The 17,416-nt window shown below is 38.4% G+C and overlaps 6 protein-coding genes across 9 annotated transcripts in view; 3 read left to right on the top strand and 3 right to left on the bottom strand.

Annotated features, from left to right (window-relative positions):
* Window positions 1-1,195: 1,195 nt before the first annotated feature.
* LOC109155703 (transcription factor GTE4) lies at window positions 1,196-4,733 on the top strand. Of its 2 annotated transcripts, none has more exons than XM_019303324.1 (6): window positions 1,196-1,525; window positions 1,738-3,331; window positions 3,414-3,483; window positions 3,641-3,745; window positions 3,848-3,922; window positions 4,418-4,733. In XM_019303324.1, exons 2-5 carry the CDS (start codon window positions 1,763-1,765, stop codon window positions 3,907-3,909), a joined length of 1,806 nt encoding a protein of 601 aa, XP_019158869.1. In that variant the 5' UTR covers window positions 1,196-1,525; window positions 1,738-1,762; the 3' UTR covers window positions 3,910-3,922; window positions 4,418-4,733. The 2 variants fall into 2 exon arrangements, with proteins under 2 accessions (XP_019158869.1, XP_019158870.1); XM_019303325.1 differs by having other exon boundaries at window positions 1,198-1,525; window positions 3,644-3,745.
* A 690-nt stretch (window positions 4,734-5,423) lies between these two features.
* Window positions 5,424-8,120, top strand: LOC109155712 (uncharacterized protein HI_0077). Of its 2 annotated transcripts, none has more exons than XM_019303336.1 (8): window positions 5,424-5,924; window positions 6,067-6,308; window positions 6,380-6,476; window positions 6,619-6,802; window positions 6,955-7,036; window positions 7,117-7,168; window positions 7,312-7,370; window positions 7,946-8,120. In XM_019303336.1, exons 1-8 carry the CDS (start codon window positions 5,514-5,516, stop codon window positions 7,998-8,000), a joined length of 1,182 nt encoding a protein of 393 aa, XP_019158881.1. In that variant the 5' UTR covers window positions 5,424-5,513; the 3' UTR covers window positions 8,001-8,120. The 2 variants fall into 2 exon arrangements, with proteins under 2 accessions (XP_019158881.1, XP_019158880.1); XM_019303335.1 differs by lacking the exon at window positions 7,946-8,120 and adding an exon at window positions 7,589-7,760 and having other exon boundaries at window positions 5,464-5,924.
* LOC109155710 (uncharacterized acetyltransferase At3g50280-like) lies at window positions 8,000-9,626 on the top strand. The gene has a single exon (XM_019303333.1). The coding sequence runs from the start codon at window positions 8,044-8,046 to the stop codon at window positions 9,382-9,384; it is 1,341 nt and encodes a 446-aa protein (XP_019158878.1). The 5' UTR covers window positions 8,000-8,043; the 3' UTR covers window positions 9,385-9,626.
* A 1,935-nt stretch (window positions 9,627-11,561) lies between these two features.
* LOC109155713 lies at window positions 11,562-14,961 on the bottom strand. Its single transcript, XM_019303337.1, has 7 exons — window positions 14,776-14,961; window positions 13,798-13,907; window positions 13,419-13,662; window positions 12,954-13,322; window positions 12,762-12,836; window positions 11,982-12,148; window positions 11,562-11,891 (listed from the first exon to the last, which is right to left on the bottom strand). Exons 1-7 carry the CDS (start codon window positions 14,882-14,884, stop codon window positions 11,715-11,717), a joined length of 1,251 nt encoding a protein of 416 aa, XP_019158882.1. The 5' UTR covers window positions 14,885-14,961; the 3' UTR covers window positions 11,562-11,714.
* A 975-nt stretch (window positions 14,962-15,936) lies between these two features.
* On the bottom strand, window positions 15,937-16,536 carry LOC109155719 (receptor kinase-like protein Xa21). Of its 2 annotated transcripts, none has more exons than XM_019303345.1 (2): window positions 16,408-16,536; window positions 15,937-16,333 (listed from the first exon to the last, which is right to left on the bottom strand). In XM_019303345.1, the coding sequence occupies exons 1-2, from the start codon at window positions 16,508-16,510 to the stop codon at window positions 15,981-15,983; spliced, it is 456 nt and encodes a 151-aa protein (XP_019158890.1). In that variant the 5' UTR covers window positions 16,511-16,536; the 3' UTR covers window positions 15,937-15,980. The 2 variants fall into 2 exon arrangements, with proteins under 2 accessions (XP_019158890.1, XP_019158891.1); XM_019303346.1 differs by having other exon boundaries at window positions 15,937-16,267.
* A 155-nt stretch (window positions 16,537-16,691) lies between these two features.
* The window catches only part of LOC109155666 (putative receptor-like protein kinase At3g47110), a 3,031-nt gene continuing 2,306 nt past the window's right edge, over window positions 16,692-17,416 (bottom strand). The window contains exon 3 of the mRNA XM_019303288.1: window positions 16,692-17,395. Coding sequence (XP_019158833.1) covers window positions 16,692-17,395 — 704 coding nt within the window. The remainder of the gene's footprint in view (window positions 17,396-17,416) is intronic.

The following is a 17,416-nucleotide window of genomic DNA, read 5'->3' as shown; positions in this document are numbered from 1 at the left end:
ATGCATTCAAAGTCTTAAAGGTTGTACGGGCTAATAAAGTGCATTAACTTAATGGTATAAGACAAAATCTCTATATTTAGATAATATAACATGATGGCAGGCAGAATCATTCTGTCCTCTCTTGGATAGTGACTTCAAGTCTTCAACACAACAAAAATATTTGAATACTCCCTACTTAAGTGTAATATCTTAAGACCCAATCTCATAAATTAATCAAAATTTTATATGTGATGTAACTCCATTGATTGGACAGTTAGTTTTGTAATTACAAGATTTTAAGTGCTTTTTTCAGTTTGGATTGGTCCTTTATCGATTAGGGCAGCAAGTCAGTGAAGCCTTTTGGGTTTTAGTTAATTCTTTACTAACTAGGATCACAACTTAGGTGAAGCCTTTTTAGTTATTTAAACCACTTCTTTGCTGGTTAGGGTCATAGGAAGGCTTCACCAAAGCTTTCTTGTAAATCAAAATCAAATTTTTATATGTAATTGATTTACTAACATTCTCTTGTAATAATTTTATTGTCAAAATGGTGTTTCCTAGTCTAATCCCGCATTTTGTTGGATATCTCATATCTCATTCCATTTTTCAAGACTAGAGAGTTGCGTCATCTTATCCATACCTTATAAGTCCCAATAGTCAATACTACAAGTCTACTATGCGTTGGTTTCGAGCAATTATACCATGAACTCAGGTCCACGGAATAATTTGCCGTTGGTTTCGACAAATTATATCGTGCACCAAGGTGCACAATGTACTGTGCGCCATAAGAGGTTATGTGTATTATGTTAAGAGTTTATGTATATTATGTTAAGAGTTCATGTATATTATGTTAAGAGTTTATATGTATTATCTTAAGAGTTTATGTGTATTATGTATTATGCTAAGATTATGTGTATTATGTTAGGAGTTTATGTACATGCAAAACATTGTGGGCCCTGGTACACGATTATGTACATGCAAAACATGAAATTTTTTAGGCACACAATGCATTGTGGGCCCTGGTACACGATATAACAATTGGTTGGTTTCAACATGGGCCTATATGAAGTATTTTCAAATTTCTATTAACCCAAACTACTTATAATGGGCTTGGTTGGGAAAGCCCAGCCCAGTCCAACCCAACCCAATCACTACTCACTATCAGCGGACTCGAAATTAAGAAGGAACGGGGGAGAGGACCACGAATCCACAAGCTGTATCTGTAAAGAACGCGCCACCCTCAACGCGTGGGCCAGCATAGAAAGAGCCAAACTTGAATCGTCAACTACCAACAACAGCGAAATCTCAGCCGTTGATGCTCTCTCCACTACCGCAGAGGAAAAATCCCAGCCCTCCATCTCTCCGTGCTTTGCACGCCCGGTTCACTCGCGTCGATTTTCGCCCTCCTCTCTTCATCGCTGCCTTTGATTCTCTGCCGATTACGGGCTCATCTAAAAGAGGATTGGGAGGCATGAATCGTAAATGCAGAGCACCGGATCGAACACGGAGAGTGAAGTTTAGAGAGAGAAGGCGTTCTACGGAAAAGGTACGTTTCATAGTTCTAATTTACCGTAAACCCTAGTTATGTATCTAAGCATCTCGGTGTCGATTTCATGGATTATAGATCATATATGCATATATCAACACCTCAGAAGGTGATTAGCGTGTGTTTTGGCGCTGTTTGTTGAGATGGAAGATATATTTCTTCGTTTTATGTATGCATATTAATATTTCAATCTTTCGAAATGACTTAATTAGGGTTTTGGAGTTGAATGTGTGAGAAATGATGTTGGGTGGTGGGAGTGGAGGACATGAAGGGTCGAAAGAGAAGCCGAAATTGGGCGACAAAGTGTATACAAGGAAGTCATTTAAAGGGTTAAAAAGCTATAATAGTAATCCGACACAAGAGCTGCAAGCTCAAGGCCAAACTGAAGAAGATGATGAATGGTCTCAACCTCTGGTTAATTCCCTTCCTAATGCAGCCTTGGAGAGTTCTTCGAGTCTTAATCGTGCATTGGCTGCGCCTTTGGGCAGTCGGGGAGTACCAGGTGGTAATGAAGGGGGGAAGCTTGGATTTCCAAGACAAGAAAATAGGGTTACGATTAGCTTGTCAATGAAATCAAAGCAGGAGATGCGAGAATTGAGGAGGAAGTTGCAGAGTGAGTTGGACACGATTAGGAGTTTGGTGAAGAATATTGAGACAAAAGAGATACAAAAGAATGATCACATCATTGACAAAGCTGGAGGGGCTAAAAAGGTGCCAGCTGAGGCAGCGACAACAGTCACACCCCGTGAACGGCCTTTGCATCAGTTGAGTGTGTCGGTGTTGGAGAACAGTCATGGTGTAAGTGATAATGCAGAGAAAGAGAAGAGGACACCAAAGGCAAACCAGTTCTATCGAAATTCAGATTTTTTGCTTGCAAAAGATAAGATTCCACCTGTGGAAAGTAACAAAAAAACAAAATCAAATGTGAAAAAAGTGGGAGGGGTGGAATCAGGACATAGTTTTGGGTTGGGAAAGTCCTCAAATCAAGTGTTCAAGAATTGTTGTGCATTACTGGAAAGACTAATGAAGCATAAGCATGCCTGGGTGTTTAACAAACCGGTTGATACTGCTGGTCTTGGTTTACATGACTATTTTGACATCATTAAGCATCCAATGGATCTTGGTACGGTGAAATCTAGGCTGGATAGTAATCGGTATAAATCTCCTAGAGAATTTGCAGAGGATGTGAGACTTACATTTCAGAATGCTATGACGTATAATCCAAAGGGGCAAGATGTTTATGTAATGGCTGAGCAGCTCTTGCAGATATTTGAAAACAAATGGCCTGCTATAGAGGCTGATTATATGCGGGAGTTGAGACTTGCAGTGGATTATGATGTGGGTTTACCTACTCCTACATCTCGGAAGGGTCCTAAATTGCCAAACCCTGAAATGAGAAAAAAATTCGGCAGGTCTGAATCCATGACCCTCCCCACAGATCCAAAATCGAAACCCATGAATCCCCCAGGGAGAACCCCTGCCCCAAAGAAGCCAAAGGCAAAAGATCCCAATAAAAGGGATATGACATATGATGAAAAGCAAAAACTTAGCATGAACCTACAAAATTTACCTTCTGAAAAGCTTGAGAATGTAGTGCAAATTATAAAAAAGAGGAACTCTTCTCTCTCCCAACATGATGATGAGATTGAAGTGGATATTGATAGTGTTGATACAGAAACGCTTTGGGAGCTCGATAGGTTTGTAACTAACTACAAGAAGAGTTTGAGCAAGAACAAAAGAAAAGCTGAAAATCCAGAACTTGCCACTCAACCTATAAAGGAAATTGAACAGAATGTTCGGGAGAAGGTAAACTATTGACCTGTATATTATCTCTCTATCCACACACACATATTTTAGTTGCATAACCTCTTTCTTGCTATGTCTGCAGAAAAATCCCCCAGTTGTGGTAGAAACTACAACTGAAGCTCTAAACAGAACTCCAACAGAAAGCAAAGCAGGTAATAACTTGCTTTAGTTAAGACTACCTACTAGATGTGGAAAATGAAGTCTTTATATCTGTATGGTTTTGTGGATTGTGAAGCTTACCCTTGTCTAGGACTACATATAAATATTTTTTTTTTCATGTGATGCTTGCTGACTTAGTCTGTATATAAGCAGAAGGAAAGGACATTTCTTCTGCTCCTGCTGAAGAGGAAAAGCTAGAGAATAATGCAGCTAAATCAAGCAGCTCTAGTACCGATTCAGGATCTTCATCAAGTGGTATTCATATAATCTTTTTCTTTTATCATTGTGGTTACAGGTTACTATATGTTCAACTATTCTGCCTCATTTTTTAATTTGTTTCATCTTTTATTGCAACAGATTCTCATAGTGAAAGCTCTTCAGAAGGTGGGTCTGATACAGAACATTCACCAAGGAGTTGAACTGGTTTCCCAGGTAAGATGACAGTTGTTTAAATTTAATGGGGTTCATTTGCAACTGAAATGAGATTGGTTATTAATAAAATAAACAATTTTGGTCTGACTTTGCTGCTTACTACAGTAATCTTTATATTTTTGACCAGGTGGTCTCTTTATTGTGTCCCTAGTGTTTGCAACTGCAATTTCTCTAAGCCTCTTTATATCTTCTTTGTAAATGGAATTTTTTAGAACTTGTGATGTGGAAGTGGTTATGTTATCCTTGCCTATTTTTCCTTTAAAACATGGTCATCATGATTTTGCAGAAACACTGATGATTAAAATGCGTTTTATAGCATTGCCATCTTGAATTTCGGTAATGAAATAGTCAATGGTAATATCTGGATAAACGGCTCCCAAATCTCATGTAGTTTAGGAAAACTAAACTCATGTCTTCATTGGCTAGTCAGTTGTAGTGTGCTTTATGGATGCTCATCTCACATCATCCATGATGACTGTTGTGATTAATGTGCAGATCCCACCATGTCAGCAGTGACGAAGAATATGGCAATCTCTTATCAAGATTCTTGGCTTCAGCGAAGTGTATCATATATCTGTTAAGACTGCAGGGTGCTTTAGGTTTTTTGTTTTAGATGCTCACTGTTTCATGAATATGTATAATAATAATGTAGGTAGTATTGTAATCTGTAAGCTCTGTGCATTGATAACCACAGCATATCCAGGGAGCTGGATTTCCCCCCACCACTGACGTGCAAGTCAAATTCTTGAATGTTGCAATATTTGTAATGATGATTTGTGTAAATGAATGAAACACCTTCTGTTAGGGTCCATTTCTGTGTTAGCCAATTTGTTGGGTTTTGCTTTAGGTTTTACTCTGTAAAGGTGAAATTTTCTCGCTCACATCCCAATAAGATAGTAGAATGGTAAAATTATGATAACTCAGCAGTTCATTAGGTGAAAGAACTAGTGTCTGGTGCTTATAAGGAACTCACCACATTGAATGTAACACTCGCACTATGAATGATCTTGTGTTCTTGCTCACAATTCAACACTAGAAACCAACCAAGCTACCGATTAAGCTAAGATTTGATTTGATTTTATTCAATATTATGACATTACGGTTGCATATTAACTTTCTTGGTTTGAACTGATCCGATTTCTGACGCTAATACCTTTTGGCTCAAAATGGTAACTTTTTTGGTTTGAACTGATCCAATTACTGACGCTAATACTTTTTTGCTCAAAATGGTAACTTTCTCTGATTACTGACGCTAATACTTTTTGGCTTACTTTTTTGCTCAAAATGGTAACTTTCTCTGGTTACTGACGCTAATACTTTTTGGCTCAAAATGGTAACTTTCTCTGGTTACTGACGCTAATATTTTTTGGCTCAAAATGGTAACTTTCTTGGTTTGAACTTATCCGATTACTGACGCTAATACTTTTTGGCTCAAAATGATAACTTTCTTGGTTTGAACTGATCCTATTACTGATGCTAATACCTTTTGGCTCAAAATGGTATAATCTCTCCCCCTTGACAGAGAACTGAGAGAAGTTTAAAATCCAAATGAAGTAATGAAGTGATTAGGGGCAAAAACAGGCAAGCAAGCATGCTCTCCTCCATCACACTGCGGTGTACTATATGCTCTCGGCCCCTCACTCTTCGCACCATCATCGCTCAAACCAAACACTTTTCTTCCTCAATTTCGTCTATTCATTATCCACAAATACCAAACCAGTGGTCAGGTCTGCAGAATTGGAGACAGGGGACTCTGAACCACGACCGTTTTTGGGGGCCCAATGGTCCGGATGTCGAGCCGCAGCCGCCGTTACCGGGAAACTCTGAGTTCGGGTCAGGATCTTCTCTGGCTGAAATTGGTGCCGCGGTTCTCTCCACTGCCGACCCTCTCAAGAAATCAACGCTTTCCCACTTGGGTTATTGTAGGTGGCGTGAAAAGGGATTGCCCATTGGAGTCTTTCAACCGCCGGCTAAGCCTGCCAGGCCTCCTATTCCCAAACTGGTTTGTAAATTGTAAATATCTTTTTTGTTTGTGGGATATATATATTCATTTTTTTTACTCCTTTGTTATTATTAAGTATTTCTGATTTTCTGCATTGAAATGGTAACCATGGAACAGACATTTGGTTATTACTTGATTCCAGGTTTCACCAAAGGAAATCCCATCTCACAAACACTTGGGGTTACCTCTTAATGCCTATATGCTTCATAATCTTGCTCATGTGGAGTTAAATGCTATTGATTTGGCATGGGACACCGTTGTTCGTTTTTCACCATATCGTGAGCTCCTCGGTGAGGGATTCTTTGCTGATTTTGCTCATGTGGCTGATGACGAGAGTCGCCATTTTGCTTGGTGTTCACAGAGATTAGCCGAGCTAGGATTCAGGTGAATTCACCTTCGAATTTTCTAGTTTAGTCTTGTGGATTTTTAGTGTCTTCTGTTTCTCTCACCAACAGCTATGGTGACATGCCTGCTCATAATCTGCTATGGAGGGAATGTGATAAGACATCCGATGATGTTGCTGCCCGCCTCGCAGCAATCCCGCTAGTCCAGGTGCATAAGAATACACTCACACTGAATTGCTCGTTTTAGAAGATTATCTGATGATGATGTTAGTGGTGAGAGCAAAAGGTCTGGTGATTTGATACTTAGAGTTGAAGTTCTGTTACCCTTTTTCATGTTCTTATTACTATAGGAGGCTAGAGGCCTTGATGCTGGCCCTCGACTAGTGCAAAGACTAATCGGCTTTGGAGATCATAGGACTGCCGACATTGTGGCCAGAATTGCAGATGAAGAAGTAGCGCATGTAGCAGTTGGTGTCTCTTGGTTTTTACATGTTTGTCATAAAATGGACCGCCCCCCTTCCTCTGCTTTTAAAGGTATGCTCTAGTTTGTGCCAATTGCTCCATCTCAACTAAAAGCCTAAGCTGATAGTTGGATTGCACATTTATGTTTTATATATATTTTATGCTCAACAATGCCAACGGTTGATTGATTTTTCCGGTGAATTCAATCTCTCCATCTTTTACAGGGTTGTTGAAGGAGTATGATGTGGAGTTGAAAGGACCATTCAACTATACCGCTAGAGATGAAGCCGGGATCCCAAGGGAATGGTAAGGGGATGATAATCAATGATACAATGAACTTCATGGCCTGAATGAACTGAGGGAACCATGTATCTTATGCTATCCAGGTACGATCCTCTACCATCGAAGAAAGACGATGACAAAAACCAGCTTTCTGAGGTACCATATCCATATATTTTGAGATTGAAGCTCTAATATTAGCTTTAGTTTTTGTTATAATTAAAGATTGGGCTATAATGCAGATTGAATTCAATCAATTAGCTAGTCTAACCCATAGCCTTATAAACTTATATGCCATACAGGTCTATGACAGACTGGCTTGCATAATTTCTATGGAAAAGGAGAACTCTAGCATGCAAAGGTGATTCTAATGAATCTCCATGAAGATCAACTTATAGATCAGATTATATCAGAGCAAGAATGATGCATTGTGGGCTTGAATTAGTGATCTGAAACTGATTTACTATACTTCTGAGAATTTTTTTTGGGGGGATTATTTTTGAGGTTTTGCCTTTCAAATACAAATATAATTACAAGTTTTAAATTGATTACTCTTTAATCATCTTTCATCCCACCCAGAGGTTTTCTTGCTTCAAGTGTGTCACCATCTGAGGTAGGTACTCATAATTCATACCTAATTCCTATTTGGTTGTGGAATTTGTCTTTAACCACCAACTCTGTGGTTGAAATGTTCAAAATGAAAGTAATCTTTAGTTTATTAAAAATGTACCATTAGTATATTAAAAATGTATTTTATGTTAGTGATACATCTTACAAGGTATAGTCCATGGTAGAATGATTGCCTCTTGAACCAGGGTGTGGGACCTTGGGTGAGAGATTTTGGCTTGTTAGGCAAGATTTAATGGAAAATGGCATTACATTTTGACTTGTTCAACCATTAGACTAACAAAGTATTTAATTTGACCATTAACCCAGAATAAGATTTGAAAATTTGTCAGTCCACAAAAAACAGCATTTTGCTTCTTTATAAATTCAACAGAAGCAAGCTAAGCAAGCAAAGGTGAAGAGGGAAGATGGGAGAAGTTGAAGTGATATCAAAATGCTTAGTTGGAGCAGCAGCCATGGCGGAAGGAGATGATAATGGCGCCCCAAGAATTCCCCAGATTGATTTGACACCGTGGGATTTGAAATCCCTTCTGCTTGACTACATCCAGAAAGGTCTTCTCTTCCCCAAGCCCACACAATTCTCTCTCACCTCCACCTTGACTGATCATCTCAAAGCCGCTCTGTCTTCCACTCTATCCTTCTTCCCTCCCCTGGCCGGCCGTCTCGCCGTCGCAAACAACGGCGACGGCACCACTTCCGTTGCCATTTCCTGCAACAATGGAGGCGCGGAGTTCGTTGTGGCCAGGGCTGCCGGAGTGACCATGGCTCAGATTCTCGAGCCCACCATTGTGCCCCGCCTGGTTCGTTCTTTCTTCCCATTTAACCGTGTCTGTAACTTTCAGGGAATCTCCACGCCATTACTGGGAGTTCAGGTGACGGAGCTTGATGACGGGTATTTCATCGGCCTCGCCATGAATCACACTGCGGCAGACGCTTCGTCTTTCTGGCATTTCTTCAATTCTTGGTCTGAAATCTCGCGAGGTATGCCTCAGTTATCTTTACCTCCCGTTCTTGATCCATGGTTTCCAGGCAATATCGCCCGCCCCCTTTGCCTCCCCTTTGATCTCCAGCAAGAAACGTTGTCCAGCTCCTTCACCCCGCCGCCATTGGAGGAGAGGGTGTTCCATTTCAGCAAAGACACCATTGCAAAGCTCAAGGAAAAAGCCAACTCTGAAATGGGAACCGACTCGATCTCCTCCCTGCAATCATATGTGGCTCACTTGTGGAGGGCCATCACTCGTGCCCGTCGCCTAAACCCCACCGAAGACGTGTCTATCTACGTGCCAATAGGCACGAGATGGAGGACGAATCCGCCATTGCCAGAAGGGTATTGGGGAAACGCGATTCACAGCAAGCTGGCAAAGGCAAATGCAGGAGAGCTGCTGAAGAGAGGATTAGGCTGGGCAGCCTGGCAAATACATGAAGTGGTGTCTATTCAGGATCATGAAGAAGTGGTGGAGTTTTACCAGAATTGGGTGAAATCTCCTGTGATTGCCCAGAAGAGCAAAGTGTTCTTTGCCAACTTTCTGGGCATTGCTAGCTCCCCAAGGAACAATGTTTATGCCACTGATTTTGGGTGGGGGAAGCCTGTAGCAGTGAGATGTGGAATGGACAATAAAGCTGATGGGAAGTTCAGCCTGTTTCCTGGACTGGAAAAAGGGAGTGTGGACATTGAGGTTTGCCTTCTTCCTCACACACTACATACTTTAGGGAATGATCAAGAATTCATGGAGTTTGTTACCCATTGAGCAAAATAAACCATATTACCCTGCTCGTGAATGCCAGCAAAGCAAAACTATTAATTTAGTTTCCGATGAAGCAAAACCATTAATTCTCCTCGGATTGATCAACCAGTTGAATTATACTTCGAAATTTGTTTAATACATATGTACCAAAGATGTGTTTGGTTCATAGATGTAGAACTATGTACTTTGGGTGTGTTTGGTTCATGAGTGTAGAACTCAAAATGACAATATTTATTGTGATTGTTTGCTCATTTTTAGCTGTCTGGAATGGAAATGAAAATAAAAAGGAAATGACATCTTTCTAACCAACAAAGAACCATAAAGAGGTAAACTAATCTAGATGGTCTATATTTGACCTGTTCAAATTAAGAAAGTTTGAGGATATAGACTAGTTTAGATTACTCGTAATTAACCAGTTTAAACTAAAAAAGTCAATAGACTGCTTCCAATGAGAGTTGTAATCATATAGTTACCAACTTGACTAGAATTGTTTAAAAAAAAAAAATGATATTTTCAATCAAGTCCCGTCATGTTAGATGGATTGAAACCGAATTTAATCTGTATAACATTTTCTATTAGAACATCTCCAACAATGATTTTTGTCCGATTAAAAACTTATAGTATTTGAGGTGGATTTTATTCACTGCAAAAACAAGTTTTTTGTGGATTTCAAATGTGAGAGAAATGGCAGAAGAGAACTTGCTTTGTGCGCGTTGAATGCACATTCAGCGCTCGGCTGGCGCGTTGTAAGCTTTTTTTTTTTTTTTTTTTTTTTTTTTTGCTTTGCGTCAAGACAGTCAAAGCTGTTTAATTTTAATTTGGAAAAATGACACTTTTTCCCCCTGTGTTATATGCTTATAGCACTTTTTCCCCCTGAGTTATTCATGCATCTACATTTGCCCCCTCAATTATTATAAAAGTGGCAGTTTTCTCCCCTTATAATATTAAATGGACATTTCTACCCTTAAAATAAATATTTTATTTATTTATCTTCTTCAACAAATTATTGCTTATACGTAGGGATGACCACGGTTCGGTTCGAACTGAACCGAGCACTATAGCCAGTGGCGGAGCCAGGATTTACGTTGAGTGGGGGCAAAAAAACAAAAGTAAAATGAATTAAAAAATGTTCAAATACGAATAAAATTGTTAAACAATAATATGCTAACTAACATTAAATAATTATTCCAAATAAATAACTATACCAACTAACATTAACGATTTTTTAGCAAATGTATTCGTCCCTAGTAATTAACATAACTATTAAACCAAAAAACAGCTCTAGGATTCAAACTGCTGACCTTTCACTCATATTATAAGGTTAAATACTAGCCTAACCATCTCAACCAAGCCTAACTTTGATTAATTATTGGTATTTTTAATATATAGTTAGTTTATATGGAGTTGGGTAGTGGGGGCAGCAGCCCCCACTGCCCCCATTGTGGCTCCGCCACTGACTATAGCAATCAAATAAAAAAATTTCGGTTATAATTCATAACATAACCCAATATTTGGGTTTCCGTTTATTAAAATCATGAACTGGAAAAAAAATGGATCCTGAACCGTGAACCGGAAGTTCAAATCAGAACAACTACTAGCAATAGCTTAAAATTAGAATTATAATATTTACAAATAGTGTACGTCTTTTTTTCGCATTTATGTTGATTCTCACATATAAGTATATATAATCGCGATTTGGTTTCTATTTTGAATCGTCGGTTCACGATTTTGGATCCAATTTGAACTGTTGGTTCAAACTTTATTTAAATTTTTTTTATTTTTTTATTTTTAAAGTATTCGAAAAATTCAAAACAATTAATGTATTTTATTTTTCCAAATCGTGGTTATAATTTGTTGGAGAAGAAAAATAAATAAAATATTTATTTAAGGGTAAATATGTCCATTTAATATATCAGGGAAAAAACTGCCACTTAAATAATTTAGGGAGAAAAAATGCTATAAGTATATAACACAGAGGGGAAAAGTGCCATTTTCCCTTTTAATTTTAATTTTTTTTTTTCATTTTTTCCTTCCTTTCTTTCCCTCCTCTCTCTCACCTAATTGACACCTCAAAAAACACAAAAAACTCCCTCATCTCTCTCCTAATTTGCACCTCAAAAACCACAAAAAAAAACCCAATACTATCGGAGATGATCTTATTACAATCTTAATGTGCAGTATTTATAGGTAGGTACATTATGTTCTGAAGAGAATAGTGGGATTATATTTATTACTGATAAGCAATGCACATTCCTTACTCTTCACATTCTTGTATAAATATACACACATTGATTGGAAAGTGCAAAATACTATTTCCAGTAAGCTTTTCATATCTAGAGCAGCTCCCACTCAGAATCAGGAAAGTCACTTGCTGATACCTTTGTGCTTGCCTTCATTCCCAGAGCACCCACTTCCTTCTCTTCAGGTTGATTTTCGTATCGTGTTGCAAGATTCTCATACTCCTTCCTCGTTAATCTCATTTTTGAAGAAAATGCTTCGCGAATCTTTTTCTGGAAAATATCGTACATGGTGAATAACACAGCATATGAGAAGTTGAAGTGGAGCATGAAAGTAAGCATATATGTATTGAGCTCTCAAACCTTGTACGACTTGTGTTTGACGGGATCTTGTGGGGCGAGAAGCTCGTCCCCTTCAACCAATACACACGTTTCCTCCAACTGTGACTCAACATCACGATCTACTTCCACTTCTTGTTCGGGCACATCACCCGCCTTGAGTACATCAGAATCATGGTTTTCTGATCTTTCTGTAGAGAGCAGTAACAGTAGAGGAATATAAGAATTTTTACTCTAGTAGATAAAATGGGGCGACCTTTAAAAGAATTGGGCATAGAAATGTGTAGAGAATGACCAATGGTGCACAAAGACCTTCCTATTTTCAGAATTAATACTACTCCGTAAATAACGTAAATAACCGGGTTCAGGTGAACCCAGACCGAACAGGCTTTGATACCTATAATACACGTGGGTTAAACCACACTAAAAGATTGAATCCAACCAATTAGCTAGTCTAACATCACTATATATAAAATTGTTTCAAATGCAGGACAAATTCTTTCAAGTTTCCTAATCATTTTTTTTGGGTGACGAGGGAAACCTACAGCCACTACCCTAGGGTATGCACCGGGTAAACCCCGCCTTGTGACCATAGTCGGCAAAGGATCACAAGGAGGTAAACCAACTTATGTTGCCCATAACTGACTGGCTCAATCCAAGAAAGCCAATAGGCCACTTCCACTGAGAGTCGAACTTGAAACCTTATGGTTATCAAGCCAACTGCCCGACCAATTTGGCTGGGATTGCCCCCCACCCCTCAAAGTTTCCATCTTGATTTCATAGTGGAGGTAAAGATGACCTCACCTGGAGATCCATTGTTGATTGTACTGTCACCAGTATGAGAAATTGTGCCATCTGTCAAATGTCCATGTGGTGTACCTAATGTCATAGCACCGTTAACAAAATATTACTAGTAGAAATTGGAATAAAAAGGGAATAGAATAGAACGGCATCATAAAAAGAAATATATATATATATATATATAGAACTACATACCACTCGATCCTGATGATGAGCCCCCGAAAGGGGAAGTGCATCCAGGATCTTTTAGTGCCGTGTCAGATACTGCATTATCTATAGAACTGCTGGTTGTGTTCATATCTGTATCTGATTTAGGATCACAAATTTCATTTACCATTTCTCGAGAGGCATATCCTTTAGCCGAGGCTAGATGAAAAGTTACATCCATGCGGTCAGATGCCATTTCATAACCTTCTCTTATACCACTGACCGAGGACTTCCTAGTCCTCTCCAAAGACATAGGAGTCACAGGTAAATACATCCTTAACGGAGGATGATTGTCTTTAGCATTCTTTCTGTTCCCAACATTTCTGCGTTTATAGATCCCACCATGTTTGCTTTTTCCTGAATACATCGTAAAATACACTTATAAAAGAATTGCCCGTTAAGTATGATCTCACAGTTCGTTATGAAATGATGGATAAGCAGTAGTATCACTACCCTTGATGACTTCAAAATCTTCGGTAAATTTCATATCCATGCCTCTAGAATGTTCTTTGAGGCTCGCCTTTTGCTTCTTCTCAATCTCACGGTGAGCATAAGGATTCAGAGACAAGTCAGCAGCAGCAACTTTCACGGGATCTACGTAAGATTCAGGATGCAAATCTTGCATAATTTCCGAATAAAACTTCTTCATACTTGCACCAACTGTTTGCACCTGATTTTCAACGTAATCAACGGTGTCCTGAAACATAAAACAAACAATAAAATAAGTCGATTTCTTATCCCAACCCTTAAAAGGGTTGTTTGGTTCAAATCACTTTCGACTTAAGTAGAAGTTAAGCATGAAACGCTCTAAGCAATTAGAAGCGGGGTTCACCTGATACATAACCTCTTCAACCTCCATACACATAGCTTCAAACTTCTGATATATATTCCCAACCCAGGATATTGCTTTCAAATCCATCGAAGAGCAATTTGTTGAGTTAATGAAACAAGGCACTTCTAGGCGGTATTGCTGCTTAAGTATAGAATTCAACAACTATGAAATTACAGAAAAGCGAAAAAACCCAAAATCTTTACAGCACAACAATCTTCAATCAACCCAATATACTATAATTCAAGAAAAACATAAAAAACGATGTTTGTGAATCAATGATTACTGTTTAAGCTCACCCAGGATTGTTTACAAATCATACACCAAAACCTCATAATCTACCTTGCTACAAACAGAAAACTAAAATGAGCATGAACACCACAAAGATTGCAGTTTTGGGGGAAAGATTGAAGGAGAATGATATGATTATGATGGTAATTAATACAGCCAATTGCATTCTTCACAAAAGCCATTTATACTACATAACTTATAGCTTATAATATGGAGAATAATTTCTTATGCTTTCTAGATTCCAAAGCCATTTCAGTCATCCCCTAGCAGGCAAAGAAGCTTTCTTCCCTCTAAAACAACACTCCAAACCAAGTTTCCCACAAAACCATTCCTAACCCTTCAAGCAATTCATCAACCCACTAAAGCATAACAATCAGAAACAAACAAAAATTTACCCAAAACAAACAATAATCATGACACAAACAATTCCCCCCAAAAAATTTCATCTTTCTTCAAAAAAATAAAAAACAGAGAACAGAAAAAACTCAGTAACTTCAGCATAATAAACACAATCAAACTATGTTAATGCTCTTCCACTACCCCAGACAAACAATTAGGACAAAATCACAACCATGATCAAACCCAAAACCAATTAAGAACATTTTATCACCCAAAACAATTATATGCATACACGTATTTGCGCGCTTGTATATATAAGAAGTTACCCGGTAGAGTTGAAGCAGAGGAACTCACTTTTTGAGAAAGAAGACGGAAACCCAGAGCCTAAAAGAAGAGCTTTTGAGGGTTTTTGAAGCAGAATTTTAAAATGAAAAAAAAAAAGAAAATGATCAGGGATCATTAGCTATAAAGAAGACGACGATAAATAAAGGACGGACCGAATGAGATAGAGAGAGAGACGAAAAGCGATATAGGGAGAGAGTTGTTGTGTAGGAGAATCAGAAACGTAAAGACGGAGTTCACCTGGCATGTTTTCTTGACACGTGTACCAAAATGTTTCTTTCTATTAAGTAATGGATATTGGATTACTATCTTATCATTTCATTTCATTTATCAAAAATATCAATGCTTTTATCACCAAGACATATGGAAAAGGTAAATTGTAAATGAGTAAGTTTGTCAAAGCTTTAATTAATACAATCAAGTTAATTTTGTACTTTTTATTGATAAAAATTAACTCTATACCTTGTGACTGTTAAATGATTTTTTTTAATTAAGTAACGAGGAAAATTAGTAGTTATTGTCCAGAATATATATGAGGTAACCTCTGTTTTTTATATAATAGTCTGCAAACTACAAGAGAGGTAATTACATTTAGAAAAATTATGTGTGACGAGCACGATAAAGAGGATATCGTCAAAAATCGAACATGTAACCTTTTGGTATGTTTTTTATTATACAATACAATGTCACCATTTTTTTTGAGAAGTGACGGGCAAAAGAGTATTGAACCGAGTTTATTGTAATAGGAGCAACGCTAGTCAAGTTAGTTGGAGAGTTGATTTAGCAACCACAAAGTGATCTTCTTGGCTTGAACTAATTAAGCATGATCACGGTTCGGTTCGATTGAACCGTGCACTGTTGAACCGGAACCGAACCGTCTGTACGGTTCCGGTTAAGGTTCGAGATGAAAAGGAACCGGAACTGGCGGTTCTGGTTCTAAATTGAAAAAAATTAAAAATTATAGTACTTTTTTAATTATTATTTTTTAAAATAAATCCGCTTAGAACCGGCGGTTCCAACCGGAACCGCCAATTCTGAACCGAAATTGGAACCTTACTATTCGGTTCCGGTTTGCTCATTTGTGAAACCGGAACCACAGTCACCCCTAGAACCAATAACCTAAGACTAATTTACCTTTGAATCGGACTTTACCCAAAATACAGATTCAAGTAGAAAAGAGTTTATTGCAGTGAATTTTCAATATTGAGCAGTTTTCAGGCATTGGAGTTGTGGTGGAACTTGTAGATGATCTTCTTGAGTGCATCTACTACTTGTTTCATGTTGATTCTATTCTCAGGCAAATCCTGTGTGCATTGAAGAGCCAACTCCATGATTGATTTCAGGCAAATTTGCTTCACTGCAAAATTCTCTTCACCCTCCACCACCAAATTGCCATCCATTCTCTGCATAATGTTCCCAGGAAATGATTCAGAAATCCATCTTTCCATTGTTAGCTCTCCAGAGAACATTTCATCTGTGGGCTTCTTTCTTGTAAAAGTTTCTGCTAAAAGAATCCCATAGCTGTAAACATCCCCCATTGCAGAAACTATTCCGGCCGCTCCATACTCTGAAAATTTTGCATAAATCAAGCATAAAAGTGACTGAACATGAAAGTTTTCACGAAAAGATTGTAACTTTTACCTGGTGCCATGTACCCAATGGTGCCTAATGTATCTGTTTGTGCTGCCTGGTTCTGTAGAGTCAAGATTTTCGCTATGCCAAAGTCACCTAAATGTGCAACCATGTCTTCATCTAAGAGGACATTGCTGGGCTTCAGGTCACAGTGCACCACAGGGTGCAGATACTCTAGTGCAGATGCCACATCTAACATGATTTCCAGCCTTTTAACAAAATCCAGGCAATAGTTGAAGCTATAAAGCAACCTTTCCAGGTTTCCATTTGGCATGTATTCAAGAACCAAGGCTTTAACAAATGGTGACATAGTATTGTATAATAAAATGGTGATATTCAAGAAATGTTATAAGAGATATAGATAGATTACCATCAGGTAAGGATCTTGGGAAAGTTCCATTCAATGGATTGCCTCCTAACTGTAGAGTATGAAGTTGCTTCAATTTCATCAGGGAAGAAAGGAAGCCAAGCTCAGGGCTTGATGGATCATTTCCCAATCGATTAAACTGCAAGTTGAGGAACAAAAGCTGATCTAAATTTCCCAAAGTTGCAGGGATATATCCACTCAAGAAATTTCTTCCAAGATCCAAATATGCAAGTTTGGAGGCATTTGAGATAGAGGGAGGAATGCTTCCACTGAAGTTGTTGATAGCTAGAAAAAGGCCTTCGATATTCGGAAGCCTGTAAGCTAAGTCAGGTGGAAGATTCCCAGAAAAGGTGTTGCCTACAAGAGCAATCGTCTGCAAGCCTGATATGTTCAACAGTGGTATTGGGAATTCACCCTTAAAAGTATTGAAATTAAGATAAATTTCTTTCAGAGTTGAGAGGTGCCCAAATTCAGAAGGAATGTCTCCATTGATAGTGTTATGCCCAATGTCAAACATCTCCAAGTTTGACAGATTGGCAATTGAAGCAGGAATAGTAGCAGTAAAGTTGTTCCAAAGAAGTGTTAATTGTTGTAGTGATGATAAGTTCCCAAATTCACTCCATATATTCCCTGCAAAATTATGCTAATGCT

Source organism: Ipomoea nil, unplaced genomic scaffold, assembly GCF_001879475.1.
Source record: "Ipomoea nil cultivar Tokyo-kokei standard unplaced genomic scaffold, Asagao_1.1 scaffold2704, whole genome shotgun sequence".
NCBI lineage: Eukaryota > Viridiplantae > Streptophyta > Magnoliopsida > Solanales > Convolvulaceae > Ipomoea > Ipomoea nil.
The sequence above is the reverse complement of the archived record's forward strand: the minus strand, read 5'-3'. Positions and strand labels throughout refer to the sequence as shown.